Source organism: Rhea americana, unplaced genomic scaffold (genome assembly GCF_003343005.1).
Source record: "Rhea americana isolate MKP2758 unplaced genomic scaffold, rheAme1 scaffold_247, whole genome shotgun sequence".
Taxonomy (NCBI): domain Eukaryota; kingdom Metazoa; phylum Chordata; class Aves; order Rheiformes; family Rheidae; genus Rhea; species Rhea americana.
The window spans coordinates 415,535-432,905 of record NW_028186365.1 but is presented as its reverse complement, the minus strand read 5'-3'; the positions used below and the strand labels follow the sequence as shown (position 1 = coordinate 432,905).

At 36.3% G+C, this 17,371-nt stretch overlaps 2 protein-coding genes across 9 annotated transcripts in view; one reads left to right on the top strand and one right to left on the bottom strand.

Moving 5' to 3' along the window:
• CSPP1 (centrosome and spindle pole associated protein 1) overlaps positions 1–84 on the bottom strand; it is a 63,263-nt gene extending 63,179 nt beyond the window's left edge. For all 7 annotated transcript variants that reach the window (XM_085306769.1, XM_085306777.1, XM_085306772.1 and 4 more), the window contains exon 1: positions 34–84. The gene's annotated coding sequence lies outside the window, so the exon portion shown is untranslated. The remainder of the gene's footprint in view (positions 1–33) is intronic.
• A 307-nt stretch (positions 85–391) lies between these two features.
• On the top strand, positions 392–12,257 carry COPS5 (COP9 signalosome subunit 5). Of its 2 annotated transcripts, XM_085306767.1 has the most exons (8): positions 392–585; positions 703–937; positions 2,853–2,981; positions 4,168–4,233; positions 5,689–5,774; positions 7,766–7,877; positions 8,407–8,555; positions 11,916–12,257. In XM_085306767.1, exons 1-8 carry the CDS (start codon positions 419–421, stop codon positions 11,998–12,000), a joined length of 1,029 nt encoding a protein of 342 aa, XP_085162893.1. In that variant the 5' UTR covers positions 392–418; the 3' UTR covers positions 12,001–12,257. The 2 variants fall into 2 exon arrangements, with proteins under 2 accessions (XP_085162893.1, XP_085162894.1); XM_085306768.1 differs by lacking the exon at positions 2,853–2,981.
• The last annotated feature ends 5,114 nt before the right edge of the window (positions 12,258–17,371 follow it).

Here is a 17,371-nt window from a genome sequence, read left to right as displayed (position 1 = left end):
CCGCGCCGCGCCGCGCCCCGCCGCGCGGCTCACCGGCTCCAGCGGCTGCCGCTGCCTCCGCGTCCCGCGCGCGTTACCGCCCCCCTCCCCGGAAACGGGCGGGCGGCGCCCCGCAGCGCCCCCTGCCGCTCCGGAGGAAAGACGTGTTTTAATCCCAGAACGCCCTTGCCAGCCTGTAACCGCACTTTAAATAAATAAATAAATAAAGCCCACGGGATCAGCGATCTTTTCACTAAAAGGTTTTATTGACCGGGGCGCGCCGCCACTGCCCCCCGGGGGGGGGCGCCGCGCCACGGCGCACCGCGCCTGCGCGGACCGTACCACCTTGCTGCCCCACTCCCTCCCCCCCCTTCCTCGACGGTCTGTTGGTTGCGGCGAAGGAGGGGGCGGGCCCCGCGGTGGGGGGCGGCGCGGGGTCATGGCGGCGGCGGCGGCGGCGGGCGGCGGCGCCTCCGGGAGCGGGATGGCGCAGAAGACGTGGGAGCTGGCCAACAACATGCAGGAGGCGCAGAGCATCGACGAGATCTACAAGTACGACCGCAAGCAGCAGCAGGAGATCCTGGCGGCCAAGCCCTGGACCAAAGAGTGAGAGCGGGGCGGCGGGGCGGGCGGCAAGGCCCGGGCCCGGGGCGAGGCGGGGGCCGGGGCCGGGGCCGGGGCCGGGGCCGGGTCCTGAGCGCCGCCGCGGCCTCTCTCTTGCAGCCACCATTACTTCAAGTACTGCAAGATCTCGGCGCTGGCGCTGCTGAAGATGGTGATGCATGCCAGGTCGGGCGGCAACCTGGAGGTGATGGGGCTCATGCTGGGCAAGGTGGACGGGGAAACCATGATCATCATGGACAGCTTCGCCCTGCCCGTGGAGGGCACGGAGACCCGTGTCAACGCCCAGGCGGCCGCCTACGAGTACATGGCCGCCTACATCGAGAAYGCAAAGCAGGTAAAAAGCAGCGGTGCCTCCTCTATCACCTAGTCTCAGATCCTGTGGTAGGCTAATCGTGCGTTAAAATACTCTGATCCTCTGGGTTTTGTAGGCCCCCTGTTCCCCGTGTGATAAGGTTGTTGTCCAGTTATGTTTTTCTGCCCAAACATGGTTCAGAAAACTATGGGATGCAAGGAGCCCAGCCCTCGTGGTGGACTCTTCACATTTATTTTTGTGTCTCAGAATAGGCTGTGAGGTACTTGAGTGTGTTTTTCTTCCTCTTGATTTTCATCACTCAGGAAGTGTTTGTCTGGACAGCTGTGGCCTATGAATGGAGTAAGGAGGGAGTGTGACTGATACAATACGTATTTCTAAAAGCAATATACAAAATTAAATATAAATTATTTGCATGTCAAAGCCACTTACTACTTTAACAACAGGAGAGTGGCACTTACTCTTACTTTCTTGCCTTCTAAAGTCAAAATATGTACAGTTGAAATACATACATTCACAGTTATACAGTCACTCTGCTGTTTTACATAATAAAAAAAGGAAACATGTTTATGAAGAAAAATATCAGTGAATAAATAATTGTCAGTGCTTATTAATTATCCAGATTTATAGTTAAGAAATGTTAAACAGACTGACTCAAGATAAGATTAATTACTGTGAAATGCCTATCCCCTCTTTCTCACCATGATCTCAAAGATCAATGTCATGTTAAGTTTGAGCATGCAGTAAAATTGTCACATGCAGAAGAGTAACAGCAGTGGGAGTCTGCTCTGTTGCTGATCTAGAAATCAGCACAACACATCAGATTACCTACTGACAGTGCTGGGCACTCCTGGCTGAATATGAGTCCTATAAATCATTCTAACAGTCCGAGCTCAAATAGTTGTAGGCCTGCTATACCCTTTGGTTTTTCTTTAATCCTGAAGTATCTTGAAGTATTTTAAATCTATAAAAACTAAGGATATCTTCTCTGTTCTCCGCAGATAAGAGGCCAGTATTTTGGTTATTTTATAGTGTTATACTTCTGTTAGTACTTTATATAGAATTAAAGATTTTTAAATTAATGCTAATTAGATTGAATCATAATGTCAGAAAGAGTAAACATGAATCTTAAAACATACCAACCTCTGATTTTTTTATACAAATATAGATAGATAGATGGATAGGTGTAGATAAGGTCACGCCATAAATTCATTTGACCTAATATTCAGCAGCCAATAATAGATTTCTGCATAAGGATCACAATAAATCTAGATGTAACAGTTGTTTGTTCTGTATTTTTTTTTCTCTCTCTTCTACAGTTTGTAGATAAAGGGCATTGGTTGGAAACTTATATTGGTATTTTTTCTAATCCCCCCCCCACCAAAAAAAAATGCAGTTTAACTTTTGGCCTTCATAGCATTCCTTTACAATGAACTCTTATCATTTTGGTGTCTGAAAGTATGCATCTTAAGTTATTATTTTTAAAACTACCAATGAACACACAGTATGCTTCTGAAGTGTGTTACTGTAGAGAATGAAAGTTCATTATTTACTATGGACATGCACTACAGGATAGGAGATTTTTATACTTATGTGTAAAAGAAATTTTTCTTACATGCTGAAAAGTCCTAGCTTGCCTGTCATCTCACTATGAGGAATTTGTTCTGTAGTTCCATTATCATTGGAAAAATGGCACCTTAGAGATGAATTTCTTTGTTTTATGGTAGTAACTATAACAGAGAGTGCTGATACAGATATATAGTTTCTAGAAAATAATTTTTCAAGGTAAGTTGCRCGTTTAGTACTTAAGCTATTTATGTATTTTTTTTAATCCTTTTACCATGTTGTAGTACACTGGAAGGCCCAATAGAGGGCAGCTATTACTTACAGGATGGAGGTATTTTAACACTATGTATTTCTTTTCCTTCGCTCCTATTAGGTTGGCCGTCTAGAAAATGCCATTGGCTGGTATCACAGTCACCCTGGCTATGGTTGTTGGCTTTCTGGTATCGATGTCAGTACTCAGATGCTTAATCAGCAATTTCAAGAACCCTTTGTAGCAGTGGTTGTAAGTACTGGCTGACAGTTAATTTAATTACTCAATAAGCTGGTAAAACTGGGTAGCAAGTTATGTTGAGGAGGGAATTATTTTCAGATTTCTGGTAGTTAATGTTTTGGTATGCCGCATGATGGATGCGTTAGCTTTAAATCTTAAATGGATGAAAAAGCAAAACTGCTTTTTTAGCCACACACTGTTTAGAACTAGCATTTGTTCACAAAGGCCAGTTTCACTGCATTGGTCAAGATGTTGCATTTCTGCTTAAATGTGTATGATACTCTTAACTTAAATTTCTGCTTGATACTTTTTCAGAAAAATGTACTGAGCAGTCCACATTCAGCATTCTGCAATAGATGAAAAATGCTGGGGTTTTTTGTTCTCTTAGTTATCTTTTCTGTATAATAGAGCCAAGCCAATATAAAAATGCATTCTAAATGCAATCATTGGCATAGTATGAGAAGATGTTAGGAAACCTATCTTCAAAAGAAAAAAATCCCATGAAAAACTCTTTGGGACTTTCCATATCTTCCAGGCTTCAGATCACATTTTAAATCAAAAGTAAACCTTATTTTAAAAACTGTTTGTGTAACCATTGCTATTGAAGAACATAACAAAGGAAGAAAAGAAGTCTGAAGTTAGTCAGAGAGAAGGAGCATAACTCATCATAAAATTACATTAGGAAAGGATAAATGAATCATAGGAAGTATTTCTGCCATGTATGTTCTCCTGTGTTATGATGTAATTTCATGGATTCATAACGTTTTCCGTATGTGTTTTGGGGTTTTTTTTTTTTAACATTTAAAATGAAACAGTAAACGTGTTATCGAGGAGAGTCCTACATTAGTTTTCTATCTCTAGTATCAAAATACAGTAGATTGCATATTTTCATGAACACTAGATATTAGAGAAATGCAGATTTTTATTATGGTTCGTTGATTGCTCTGAGTGCAATTTATTTAAAGTGTTTGGGAAATAGGGGAAATAAATTATAAACCATAGGAAGTTTGAAACCAATGAGTTTAAGTCTCAATGTTCCCAACTTTTAACAAAAAATCTCACACCAAAAGATGACAATTGAAAAAGTACTGTTATGACGTTGTGCACTAATTAGGTTTCTGAAATTCAATTACCATAAAGCTAATTTATTCCTGTAAAAATTCACAAAGTATAACAAACATTACCTGTATTTTTACAGATTGATCCAACAAGAACAATATCAGCTGGAAAAGTAAATCTTGGAGCATTTAGGACATATCCTAAGGTAAATAGTTAACTAGTTAAAATTATCTGGTGCAAGATCACTAAACTATCTTTAAGTAATCAATTAGTTCCTATCACCATGGTCACTGCAGTTTGATCATTTGACAATTTGACCTGCTTTGCTATACTGTATGTCATTGTTCATTGTAAAAGAAAGACATGCTGACATACAGATTATCATGTCTCTTTGCGTATTGATTGCATTTAGAAAGGTTGACTTCTTGTTTATTTTGCATAGATTTTTGACAGTATTAAATCAAATAGACTGTCTAGATATTGCAGCTAGCCTAAAATTATAGGAACTCGATATAGCAGCTTTTAATGGATACAGTTCTATGTGACGTTCATGAAAATACGTTCATGTTAATCTTTCCTTATTGTTTTTTAGACCTAAAACTAAGTTCAATTACATGTTTTATATGTTGTAATCTGTTTTTCATTTGAGAAAGGTAAGATTTAAATTTCCTACTTAACTCTTTCAAATAAATAAATATGAACTTTTTACGTAAATAACATACAAAAAATAAAAATGGAGAATTAAGCAATATGGAAGACATAGGCTAAAAACTGTGGACTCATGCAAATATCCAAATGATTACATTTCTGATAGAAGTATAAATAGGTAATTCAGTTTGCATCAAATAAAGTTCATGTGCATCTTTCAGGTTACAGTTACTGACTCATCAAGAATTTCAGTCTGACATCCAAGTAAAACTAATGAACAAAAATGTTTGTGAAAGGTTCCCAAATGCATTCAAACACTGTTTTGTTTCGCAAATACACAACAGATCTTCTTAGAACGGCTTCTGATTCAAAAGAATATTGACTGCTTTGGGAAAACCATCTTATAAATACTTTGAAGATCTTGTTCAGGAAGAAGAATCTTGAACTGGAAAAGCAAACCCTCTTTAGAACATACACATTAGGATATTTTTAGGGAGTCCTTATAGTAGTTTGTGGGCATTTTTGCCAATTCTGTGTTATGAGGGGCACCATCTTGGCTAAACTAATGACCAAAGTATTTGACTGAAGGTTTTCACAGGGCATATTCAAGGCTCATTAGTTTCCTCTTTTTTAATGCTTTCTGTCTTCTTCCAAAAGAAGATTCAAACCTCTTCCAAGAGTAGATAGTCTTATCTCTATGCTCTTTCATTCCTTGATCTGAGAGATGATCTAATCATAACTTTTCATCTTACCTATTTTAAAAAACTGAATAGTGATCACTAATTTGCTTTCAGCATGCTTTTTGGAAGGTCTAAGTGTAATGACTGTTAGTAAAGCCAAATATAAATCTGCAATCCAAGAAAATTCCAAATTCCAGACTACTAAGGAAAATTTAATTTTCCTTTAGAAAATAATTCTCTCATGAATTTTGTGTAAAGAGCTTTCAAATGACTTAGGCATTTAAAAATTCCAAACTTACTGTGTCATTTTTGCTCTTTATGTAATTTTTTAGGGCTATAAACCTCCAGATGAAGGTCCATCAGAATACCAGACTATTCCACTTAATAAAATAGAAGACTTTGGTGTACACTGTAAACAGTAAGTAACTTTTAAAATACTATCTTTAGTACAAATTCTCATTCTTTTGTGTTTAGCATAGTATTTCAGCATGGACAAGTGTGTTTCTTGGAGTGTCTCACATCCTAACGTTATTTGTTGCTTTAGCACTTGGCTTTGCAGAAAAGTGTTACTTTACTGTCATTTATCAGAAAGTATTTTAAGGGAGAACTGCTTTAATGATGAAGGTGAACGCGGGTAAAAGATTTAGCAGTTAGTTTTTGAACACCTTTGAGTAGTGGTGCTTTCTTAGGGCAGAGAGTCAGATGCAGCAAGGCTGGAGACTGGTCTTCTGAGTAGCAGCAAGTGCAGTGCATTCTGCTTTTCCTGCATCACAGTCATGTGCCTGTGCAGTTTTTCAATTATACTAAGATTGTTTCAGTCCTTGGCGGATTACAAGGAGGAGCTGCTTCAAGGATAACATCATTAGCAGAACGAATTACAGCTTTTTCTCTCCTGTCCAGCCTTATGGCAGTTCACGTGTTCTTGCTGGTGCAGCTAAGGTGGAGTGGAAAGTAGGGACAGATGGTAGAGACGTAGTGTTTGAAAGGACAGCCAAAGAAAAATGGGACTGCTTCTTTCAGTAACAAAGCCTACTTTCAATTCTACCTTCAGATGTTTGACAAACACTGCAGCTTAAGCAGCTGTGTGCATAATAATACTTGAAGGTCTAACTGATGCCAGTATATCATGTAGACTGTACTTATATATTACTTAATAATAATTCTTTGTCTAGGGTTTTCATGTTTTTTTGGTGCTTGGAGATTTGTTCCTCAGTGCAAGCAGGGTTTTATGCAAAGTCTGATCCTGAAGAGATGAAGAAATTAAAATTTTCAATTGGTAATTGGTTTTCCAAACCAATTTGAGAAAATCCAGGACAGTGGCTGGACAGAAATCCTTATAGAACTCCAATATTCCTATCATTTCAGAATTTTTTACAAGCCTGCCATTGCACATAAATCCACACTTACATGCTTCAGAGGAGGACACCTTTTGCCTTTTCTTTCTTTCTTTCTTTCTTTTTTTTAGAGGTGGGTTTTTGTCAGAGTGCTTAATAATTAAGATAATGTCCATCTCAGTAAATTGGCTTCCATAAGCTGGCTTCTGTTAGAAGTCATTTATTTTCATCCAAACTTTATAGAAAATATTTTCCAGGCTTTTCTAGAAAAGGCAGTTAGGAGAAGAGATGGAAGTGAAACTAGAATTTTGTCAAGTTAAAGAATTATTGGTAATGCAAAAGAGTAGAGTGGTGGTGTCCTTTCACTGCTGTGATGGTCTGACTTACAATTTAAATATTAGAATCGTTATCGAATGATGATCCTGTYTGTCAGGCAAGGCCAATGACTAGTAATTGCTTCATAATAACAGTTTAAGTAATCTTAGTCAAACTTCTTTCAATTGGTATTTAATACCTAATGCAAACTGTTAAGACTAAATCCACCTTAAGATCTACTTCAGAGATCTTGAGATTTTTCCAGCACTTAGAGAACTGAACTTTATTGTGTTTCCTAGTGTTTGAATTTTTTTTCAGGTTCTAATTATTGACTTTGTACATGCACATATCTGTTTGAGTAAGTCCAATATATTGTCATTGAAGTGACTTGGATTTCTAATTTTGAATATGCCACACACTTCTTTGAATAGTACCTGACTTAGTACCTCATTTGTCTTCCCAGATGTGAAATAAAAGTATTCTGTCCTGTCACAAAAATACTGAAGTGTGATACAGTGGTAGATTTAAAGCATTTTGTTAATCTCAGGTGGATTTTAGTGTAGATATTTCAAATAAAATAATTTTCCAGAGAAATGAAGAAATAATAGGATTAATTAAATAAAGGTTAAAAATACTCTGTTGAAAAATTTCCTAATCAAAATCAATTCTTTAATTGTTGTCACTGTAATTTATCTCCACTGATCACTTTGTGTAATTCAGTAATGGAAAGCTAACTTTGTTTACATGTTTGCTTTTAAAGGTATTATGCTTTAGAAGTCTCTTACTTCAAATCATCTTTGGATCGTAAACTGCTTGAGCTTTTGTGGAACAAATACTGGGTGAACACTCTGAGTTCTTCTAGTTTACTTACTGTAAGTACTATAGTATGCTGTTAAGWGCATGTTTAATTCATTTGTACTAAAGGCCAGACCTCTACTGTAGAATGCTTAACAGGACACTAGTAGGTAATGTAGCTCCCCCATTAAGGTTTTACATGTCATACTTGAACAATAAAGGACTGCTTTTCTAACTAGAAATAACTAAATGTTCCTTATGTCTGCCTCTAAGAAGTAGAAGGTTAGGATAACTTGTTAAGTATATTTTACTGAGTTCTATGTAATTTTGTCTTTGTCTGAAATACCTTTTAACATTGTAGTCTTGTTGAATAGAAAGTAATAGCAGGACTTGAGTATTTAACTGTTCAGATGCTGTTCTCAGGCACTCAGAGAAATGAATTAGGCTTACCTGCCATTTCAGTGGTATTTAAACTGCAATTACAGGTTAAAATATGCAGTACTACAGACTTTTCAGGCTCTTTTTAGATGTCATTTGTTCATTTTGTGTAATAATATGAGTTTGTAGCTCAAAATTCAGTATATTTATTGCTTTATTTCTTGTAAGAATGCTGACTACACCACTGGCCAAGTGTTTGATTTGTCTGAAAAATTAGAACAGTCAGAAGCTCAGCTTGGACGGGGCAGTTTCATGCTGGGTTTAGAGACTCATGATAAGAAATCGGAAGACAAACTTGCTAAAGCAACAAGAGATAGGTAAGATAATGTGCACCTGTGTTCTTCGTGGTTAAAAAGTGTTATCATTTTGATTTAAACTCTTAATTTAAAGGATATAATTGTAACCTACCAATTTTAACCTAACAAGACTGTGGATAGAGACTTGAAGTAAAATACCATCTTTTAATTTGGAGAAATTCAGAAAGCTTTGCATTTATCAAGCCTACAAGGACATTTCAGTATTTCTTTTCCAGAATAAACTATAAACTAGAGTTGATATATTAAAATAAAAATTCCTGTTCAGTTCCACCAGTATAAAGCAAACAAAAATGACTTCTGTCAAATGCGAAATGGTTTCATTGCTACAAAATAGTACATTTTACATGGTTAATCAGATTTAAGAAATAATTTAATTTATTGTTCTAAATTTGTGTCCTAAATACTAGTCCTGACAGTCTAATCAATTTAGTTTGCATTAAAAATTAAGAACTTCCCCTTTTATATTTCTTAATACATTCTTTTCCTTTGCAAAAATTCTGGCCTTTATGTTTCGCTACACTATTTGCAAATAGTTACTGTTATCAGTTGATGGACTTTGCTATCATTGGATGTAGAGCATTATTTCAAAAAAGCCATAGTACTTTCCCTTAGTATTCTTTACTTCTCTTTAGTATTCTTTGATGGTAGTTAGCTTTTTTTCTTCAAGCTTTGAAGTATAAAAGTGAACATAGGTTGCTTTTCACTAATTTTCACATTGCTCTCCCAATAAATAGTCTTAAGAATGATCTGTCTAGTTAGAAGGTCAATATGATCACTGTTTTTCCCAGTAATATCTTGTTAACAAAGGATAATTGTATCCAGTAGAAGTCACACAGTACCTTAGGCTTAATACTATATTTGGTAAATTCCATAGAGCAAATTCTGGAGTCTGAAAACCAGGAAGTACTGTACTAAAATACTTGCTAGTGCAATTTCAGATCCATCTGTGGAGAAGACAGCACTACACAAGACTCACCTGCGTGCATTTTAGGTGTGTTCAGAATGAGATACAGTTCTATTCAGTAAGGAAGTGTTCTGTAAAATGGAACAGATCGCAGAAGTTCATTAAGATCTGAGATATTCTGCTTTTTCGGATTGGAGATTTCTGGCCCTCTTCTTCATCCTTTTATCCTGATAAGTAGAACAGATCTCTTTCACTCATTCAATTTTTATTTCACATTGGCAATATGTACCACGAAACAAACTTCACTAATGATCAAGTTGTGGTTTTTTTTTTTTTTTTTTTTTTTTTGAGGTACCAGATGAGTGGTGAGTTTAACGATAGGTAAAGTGAAGGCAGAGGTTAAAAGACATCTTCTGTAGAAAAAATTGATTTTTAAATAAGTGACTCTACATGTCTGTTAGGCAAGTGCAGGAAGTTCTTGCTCAGTACAACTCAGCTGAACACATATATAAAGAGCAGGAGTTAGAAACTGCTCTGTGTTACTAAGCAGTGGGAGAGTACATGCAAGTATAATGTACTTTATTCCTAAATAGGATTTCTAAATAGAATCAGAGTTGTGCTAGCAAAGTCTGTGCTTTTTGTTTCCTTGTTTTGAAAAGTTAACAGCTTTTACAAGTTTTTTAACAAACACAATAGAGCTAATTTGGGTTTTTGGAGGGGAGAGGGAAGGGAAATTTGTAGAAGTTAAAATCCATTTAGACTACTTTAGTTACCTCCGCTGCAAGTGCCTTCTGTAATGCTATTGCTAATCACTGTGATACCTCCCAATTCCTAAAATGCTCTTTGCTCTTCTCCTACTGAAATGTTTGCAATAGCAATGCTCTAAAGATACTAGAAAGATGAAGTTGCCAACAGGTTTTGCCTTTGATTTTGATCCCTGTTTGGTATCACAAAACATTGACAGCATTTTATTTTCAAGTTACTCTCATCTGCTTACAGTTATTCTAAGACATAAAGTAGCATCTTCTCTGATCATCCTACAATACTAATTCTTGCAGGTTTTCTAGAGATTTCTCTTCTCTGGTTTTATTAAGTCATTGTTAGTACTTGATTTTTAATTTATAAAACTGGAAGAGGTTGTTGTCATCACCAGTTCTGCTTCCTAGGTAACACAGGTTACTGTTCTTCCCTGAATTAATTTTTACTGAATTGAAGTCTTTTAGAACAGTAGTACCCAATGTCTGAACTCACAGAGGCCACCCAGTTCTCACAAAGGAGGCTACATTCTTCTCTAAAGTGATTAAATTTCATACGTGCATGCATCTGTGGGTATATCTGCTCCCATAAAATACTGGTTTACAGAACTACTCACACACTTTTACAGATGCCTGTTTTTCTTCAGGTAATAACCTGTCCTAAGAAAAGAGAAGAGCCAATAGTAGACTGGTACAGCCATTGATTCATTGATGCATTGACTGGTGCAGTCAACAATTGATTCAGCAGTACCAGAGCTATCCTCAAAAAATAAGGTTACTAAGAGTTTGCTGAAGAATGAATAACTGTCTTAGCTGGGTGTACCTGTTCTAGGAGGACCCCCCCACACACACACAAGTTATAAGGTGTTAGCATCAAGCTTACTTAGTTGACTGCATGACATCTCTGTTGTGATGTGTATATACAAATCACTGAGAGCAGTTACCCAAGAGTCCGTTTGCATTAGCCAAGTTGTGCTCTAAGCTGGCCTCCTTCCCTGCTCAGGAATCCTGGATTTGTCCAGCAGTAATTTGTCTCTTGTTCATGCTTTCAGGGCTGGTTTTCTTTCATGTTGGTGTATCCTATTTTGAGACATGTTTATGTGTTAGTTTGATACTACATCCCCATATACCAGGCRCATCATATGAAAACTGGATCAATAGGAATCTTTTCAGCTGTTCTTTTGCACRTATGTTTTACACATCTTTTGACTAATAACTGATTAGGTCTATAGTGTCTTCTGTAAGTCTATAATGCCATCTGTAAGTTTCTCAGAGGAGCTATGGTTACCATGTACTAGTTAACCTAATGCTGGGCAAAGGAGATAAGGTAGAGCACARTGAAATACTCTAAATATTGAAAAACAGTTTGTAGCTCCATTCCCCCAGGATGTTTTTGGAACCTTTTGTTCGGATGACCACAAAGCTCACTTTGTTGTTCACGCAGGATGTCCTAAACTGCTAGACAAAAGTTTTCTGAAATTGGTCTTTGTATGTACAGTACTTGTCAGTTTGGTTTTTAAATAACAAAAAGTTATTGGCAACAATGTCTAAATTCCTGTGTGTGACTTTTCATTTCTGGACAGTTGTGAAGATTCATGGGGTTATGGGCACCCTGAACTTCCAAAACAGCTGAATATCTTCAAATGCAATGACAGTTTAGTTCAGTGTTTAGCCAACATCGAATTTATGCTTGTTTTTCAGCTGCAAGACCACCATAGAAGCTATACATGGATTGATGTCTCAGGTTATTAAGGATAAACTTTTTAATCAAATTAATATAGCTTGAAATGCATCACCAGCTGATACACATCTCCAAAGCAGAAAAAGTCATGGTTTCTTTCGTTTGGACTTGTTCAATTTGGGAAATGAAGCCGGAGTGGAAAATTATTCATTTAATTTGTAGTACTTTAATATTTCCCACCTGTTTGACCAGTTTTAAAGAACAAAGTGGTCTGAAATGTATTGTAATGTTTTGTTCTGTATCATAAAACACAACCAATATGGAGAGTTGTTCCAGAAGGAAAATAAATATGATTTACTGTTTTTTGCTCTTAGGTATTTATCTCTACTATCTGTCTGCAATAAACAAATTTTAAAATGAACAAGCATTTTGGGGGTTGAATTTTTTGGCAAAAATTTGTCTTCTCCTACTCATTTTTGTGTTGTTCCGTATAAAAGTTTTGTTCAGTCAATTAGATAAGATAGGTGATCTATGCACAGTGTAAGAAATTTGTTTCTCAGATTTTCATTTCTACATTTAATTTTAAGAATTGAAACTCCATTATCTTAAGCTTTAAATCTAACGGAGCCATTACRAATTTTGTTTTAGTGTCCAGTGGACCGGTTCTCACACTGAGAACTGAGCACGTGAGCATTCAGGCATGATACAGTATTTTACTTGTAGCTTCACAATTATGATGAATGTTTTATATTTTTCCGTAGCCAAATAACTATTCCACAGTAAACTGTGAAACTAACATAACGTTATTTAGTGTTACATTTAGCAATACTACGTAGCATTATTAGCTTTATATAGCATTATTTTTTTTCCTGTTCACCTTCTATTGGCTGTCGTATTCACTTGTTGCATGCAAAGAAAGAAAATGGAAAATTAGTATCTCTGCAATATAAGTTAGCCTAAAATAAATACTAAAATGTATTAATCATAGCAGTTGGCTTACAGTATGCTGCCACTGCAGGGCTGAGTTAAATTTGTTTTGGAGGCTTTTGTACTGCATTTCAATAATTCAACATGTTTGAATATCTTTAAGTTTTTATCCTTAAGCCTGAGTTTCCTGGTTTTTGGAATGTTTACTTTTAGGATAATTTATAACATGCTTTATATAGTATGACATTATGCTTTATACCTTAAGTAACTAATAATATCCTTTTAACTTTGCCTTATGTGGGTTTTGTTTTTGTTTTGGTCTGGAAATTTTAATAGCTATTATTCATTTAGTGCTTTTCATCCAAATGGATTCCAGTGTATTTGAAGCTAGTATGCAAGCTATACAGTGGAAACATATCATTCAGCAAGGAAATGCAGGCACCCTGAAGCAGAAATTTGTCAATAGTTTTAAAGCAGCAGAATCCAATAGTTAAGAAAAATACATTTAATTGGAGCTAGGGAAGTTTAGACCTGAGGTAATTTAAGTAGGATGTAATATATCAGATCTGCAGTTTGCTAGAACAGCAATTTTATGCTTTCTTTTCTTTTTCTTTTGAGGGGGGAGGGAGTAGAAGAATGCTGTGATTTTTAGTATTCAGAGCTATTGGTTTTCTTGGAAATGGCAGGGACAGTCTTTGGTGCAAGCAGATGGTATACCTAAGTCCACAGTACTACCTTTGTTCTAAAGGAGGTTGTGAAACATTAAATATTAGCATATGGCCACTGTCCCACTCCACACATTTATACAGAACAATAACTTTGAGAAATATGTGGCTTTTATGAGATAAATATGCATTTGAAAATACAACCTGTGTTGCCACTTCTTTGTATCCTGTTTGCTTAGCGTGATCCAAAATGTTTGGACATTTAGGTATCTAGCTGAAATATTAATGGAATAATTTAAATTAATGTTTGTCTATTCCTTATGTTTAAACTGTTCTTATTTATGAGAGCAGTAAACTGAAATTACATGCACCAAGTGTTGATTTTAGATACAATGGGCTTTAAAATGACAAAAAAAAATATAAACTATAATAATGTGAATTCCCCTGAATGCTAATGTAGACAGCTGTCCATTAARCTACTTATGTTGTAATTTACTGAGTGCATAGCCTTATAAATAAACTTTAAATTGTAGTTTGGCTATACCCATGCCCTTTATCRGATCCATTTTTCAGTGTTCAAGAAATGAAATAACAGTATCTGTTTTTTTTTTTGATCAGCCATTTTTAATGTTAGCGCTATTACAAATTCTGCCTTTACTGAGATCAGAATTCCATTTATTGAAGATGGTTACCACAAAGGGGTAATCTCACACATAAAGAAGGTGTGAGGAAAAAAAAAAGAAAAAAAAAGGTATATTCTGAACAATGGAGATKCATTGAGGCATGGAAAATGCACCATATTTCCACAAAATACAGTTGAGACCTGAAAAAATTAGGAATAACTGTGTTCTTCAGAATGAAACATGTTGTCTGTCAACTCTACAGAAATATGTGAATTCAGTTTCCTGCATTTGCACTCATTCTCTATTTATTTAGAGTGTAGTAGTTTATATAAGYGAGTGCCATGTATCAGGTAATTATTTTGACAGCCAAAGTAGTTCAGTACATGATAAATAATGTGTAAATATTTCACTTTATCTTGATTTTGAGACAAACACACATACAAAAATTTCAAGCATCTTTGATGTATTTTAAGAAGTAAAAATCAAATTCAATGACTATAGTTAATTTCTTCATCTAGTATCGTGATTTAGTATCTATTTGCCACTGGATACTGGAATTACGTAGTGCTGAAAGTAATGATTTGTTTTTGATCTTACTCTTCTACCTTTCTACTGTTTTTATTTTTCCCGGACATCATGTTGTCCTGTTTGCTTACCTTTCTGATCTATGCCCATTGAATTTTAGAAGAATATATACATGCTAATCTTAACAAAAAAACATAGAAACGTGTGTGTGTGTGTGTGTATTTGTAACAATCATATGCCACATGCTAAACAGCAATTCCTGATAGAGTACTAATTTAGCTTTACTATACAAAGACTAAAAAAGAACCTTTCAGATTTATTCTATATTTGCTGGGATAGTCAAAGCTGTTTGTGTCCTGCCAAACTTACTGCTTTGAGAGTCTCTTCAAATATATGTCAGGAACTGAAATAGCAGCTCCTAGAAATTAATTATTTAGTCTGAAGATGGAATGGTTATGCTAGTGTTAGCATATGGAATCAGAAAGGAGACATGATTTATCTTGCCTTTTTTTTTTTGGTTAATTTACTGAAGCAACAGTGAGAGATTGGTTTCTATTTCTGTTCACCTCTTTTCCTGTATTCCAATCCATCTAAAATGCATGTATTTTAACAGRTATAAGGGGGTATAGGAAATACCTAGCTGTGTTAGACCAGTGGTGCATCTCAAGCAGCAGCCGTAGGGCTTGTGTTTGGAGAAAGTGCGTGAACCTGGCCGCTTTCTGCAGTCTGCTCCTCTTTTATTCTCCCAGGATCCACAACTGTTGTATAAGGGATTTTAGTGTGTACATCCCTGACTTGCTCCCCTTAGCATTCCTGAATGGATATGTTGTCCTTGAACCTATTTAATGTTTTTGTTTGTTTGTTTTTAGCGGCTAATGTTGTCTGCCTCTAAAACCTCCTTTGGTAGCAATCTGTAATTCAGTACAATGTCTAACCATTGTTTTGTACTCTGAATATCCATGACAGCTTCACAGAGAATAATAAGTGTAGGGGAACTTTTGAAAATAAACACATCAGAGGAGGAACGCAAAATTGAAGTGACTGGGGAAGAATGTTTTGCTCTCTAAAGGCTCTGCACTGGAGAAGTAGATCATTTCAGGACTTGTACATGAGTGATGAGGTGCAGATGTAGGAATCATACATGCACAATAATTCATTTATGTTGCAGAAGTCTGCACTGCATCTGAATGGCATATACATGCAGAACTGAAAATGAACTATTTAGAAACTTGGAAAGTGATATTCCTAGATTATTTTAGAATTAACTGTAATAGAAACATTTTAGAATTTTATGGAATATCTGAGGTGCCTGGTTACATAAAGCAGGAATACTCTTAAGCTTCTGTTTCTCAGATTTCCTGTATATCCATCATACTTCAGTAAAATTTTGCCTTGAAGTTCACATAAACAATTAGATTACCTACTCAGTAGGTTTACTTTTCACTATTCTATAAAATGATTTAAGCTGGTTACATTTAGTTAATCAATGTTTGGACAGTGCTTACTATGACTGTAAAGAGATAATTATGTGATCAGGCTATTAGGGCTAAATTTTTTCTAAGTAATTCTGCAGTCAGCAGCTCCCCATTAGACCAATAAACAGCTAGATTTTAAAAAATTCAGCGCTTCTTTGTGGGGAAAAATGGGAGTTACTGGATGTTAAGTGTTTCCATAAGTCTCTTGTCTTAGGTGTCTATTGGAGACTAAGCTTTTCTGAAGGATTAGTCCTTCTAAGGACTAAGTCCCAGTCGYTAACTGGGCATTTTAAGCAATAATCTCCATTCACTGAAGAAATACAAGTTACAGGAAATATTTTGATCCCAAGAATTCTCTCTGCCCCACTGTCAGCCTCCAGTGTCTTTGGGCTTCGTACAAATTCTGTAATGTTTACTCATGTAAGCAATCTTTATACGAGCAGCCTCACTGAACTCAGTAAATATTTTGGCTTTAGCAAAAGCTAATAAAAGGGCTAACCTTCCATCTTTTGCTTTTGAGAAACATCACAAGTCCTTTACCTCACATTCATGCCAGGCCTGTGGAAATATTACTTCAGCTTTTCATAAATTATCTTTTATACAGATACTGGAATAACAGGCAGTCACAAGCTAGCCGCAACAGCTCTATGCGCTGTCTTTGATATTCCCTGGAAAACTTCCCTTACCCCTTAATGTTCCATTCAGAGGCCTGTTTTCTTAAGGGACTTTCTGTTTTCATGCCCTTTGGATGTGGTTTGTGCTGACATTCTCAGATTAGTTTGAGAGAATGAGCTCTTTTAAACTTGCTGTTTAGTAGATAAAGGATAACTTTCTTGCATTTCTATCGCTTGTGTCTTTATAAAACTTTGTGTCTGGTTTTGGATATGTTTGCTTTTACCCCAACCTGCTTCGTGTTTCATGATGTTTCAGTGTGGCAGACTCGTAGAAGCCTTAGAAGTTGCTAGGTCAGTATGAATTAAAACACAAAATCTTATGGAAGCTAGACACAAAAGTTTGTAGAAGAAATGTTTTTTTTCAATGATTAGTGTAACCAGGTTACTGAGCAGTAGCAAGGTAATAGAGTGAGGCTGGGTTCTGAGGGGTTCTGAGGGGTTCTGAAGGCACTACGTATATGTACATCTACAGTTTCAAGTATTTTCAAACAAAGCACTGTTATTAAAAGTGCAGAAATTCAAGGTTCTTGAAGGAGATCTAAAGCTCATTGATGACATTAATATCTTGTTTATAAGGTTTAAATRTA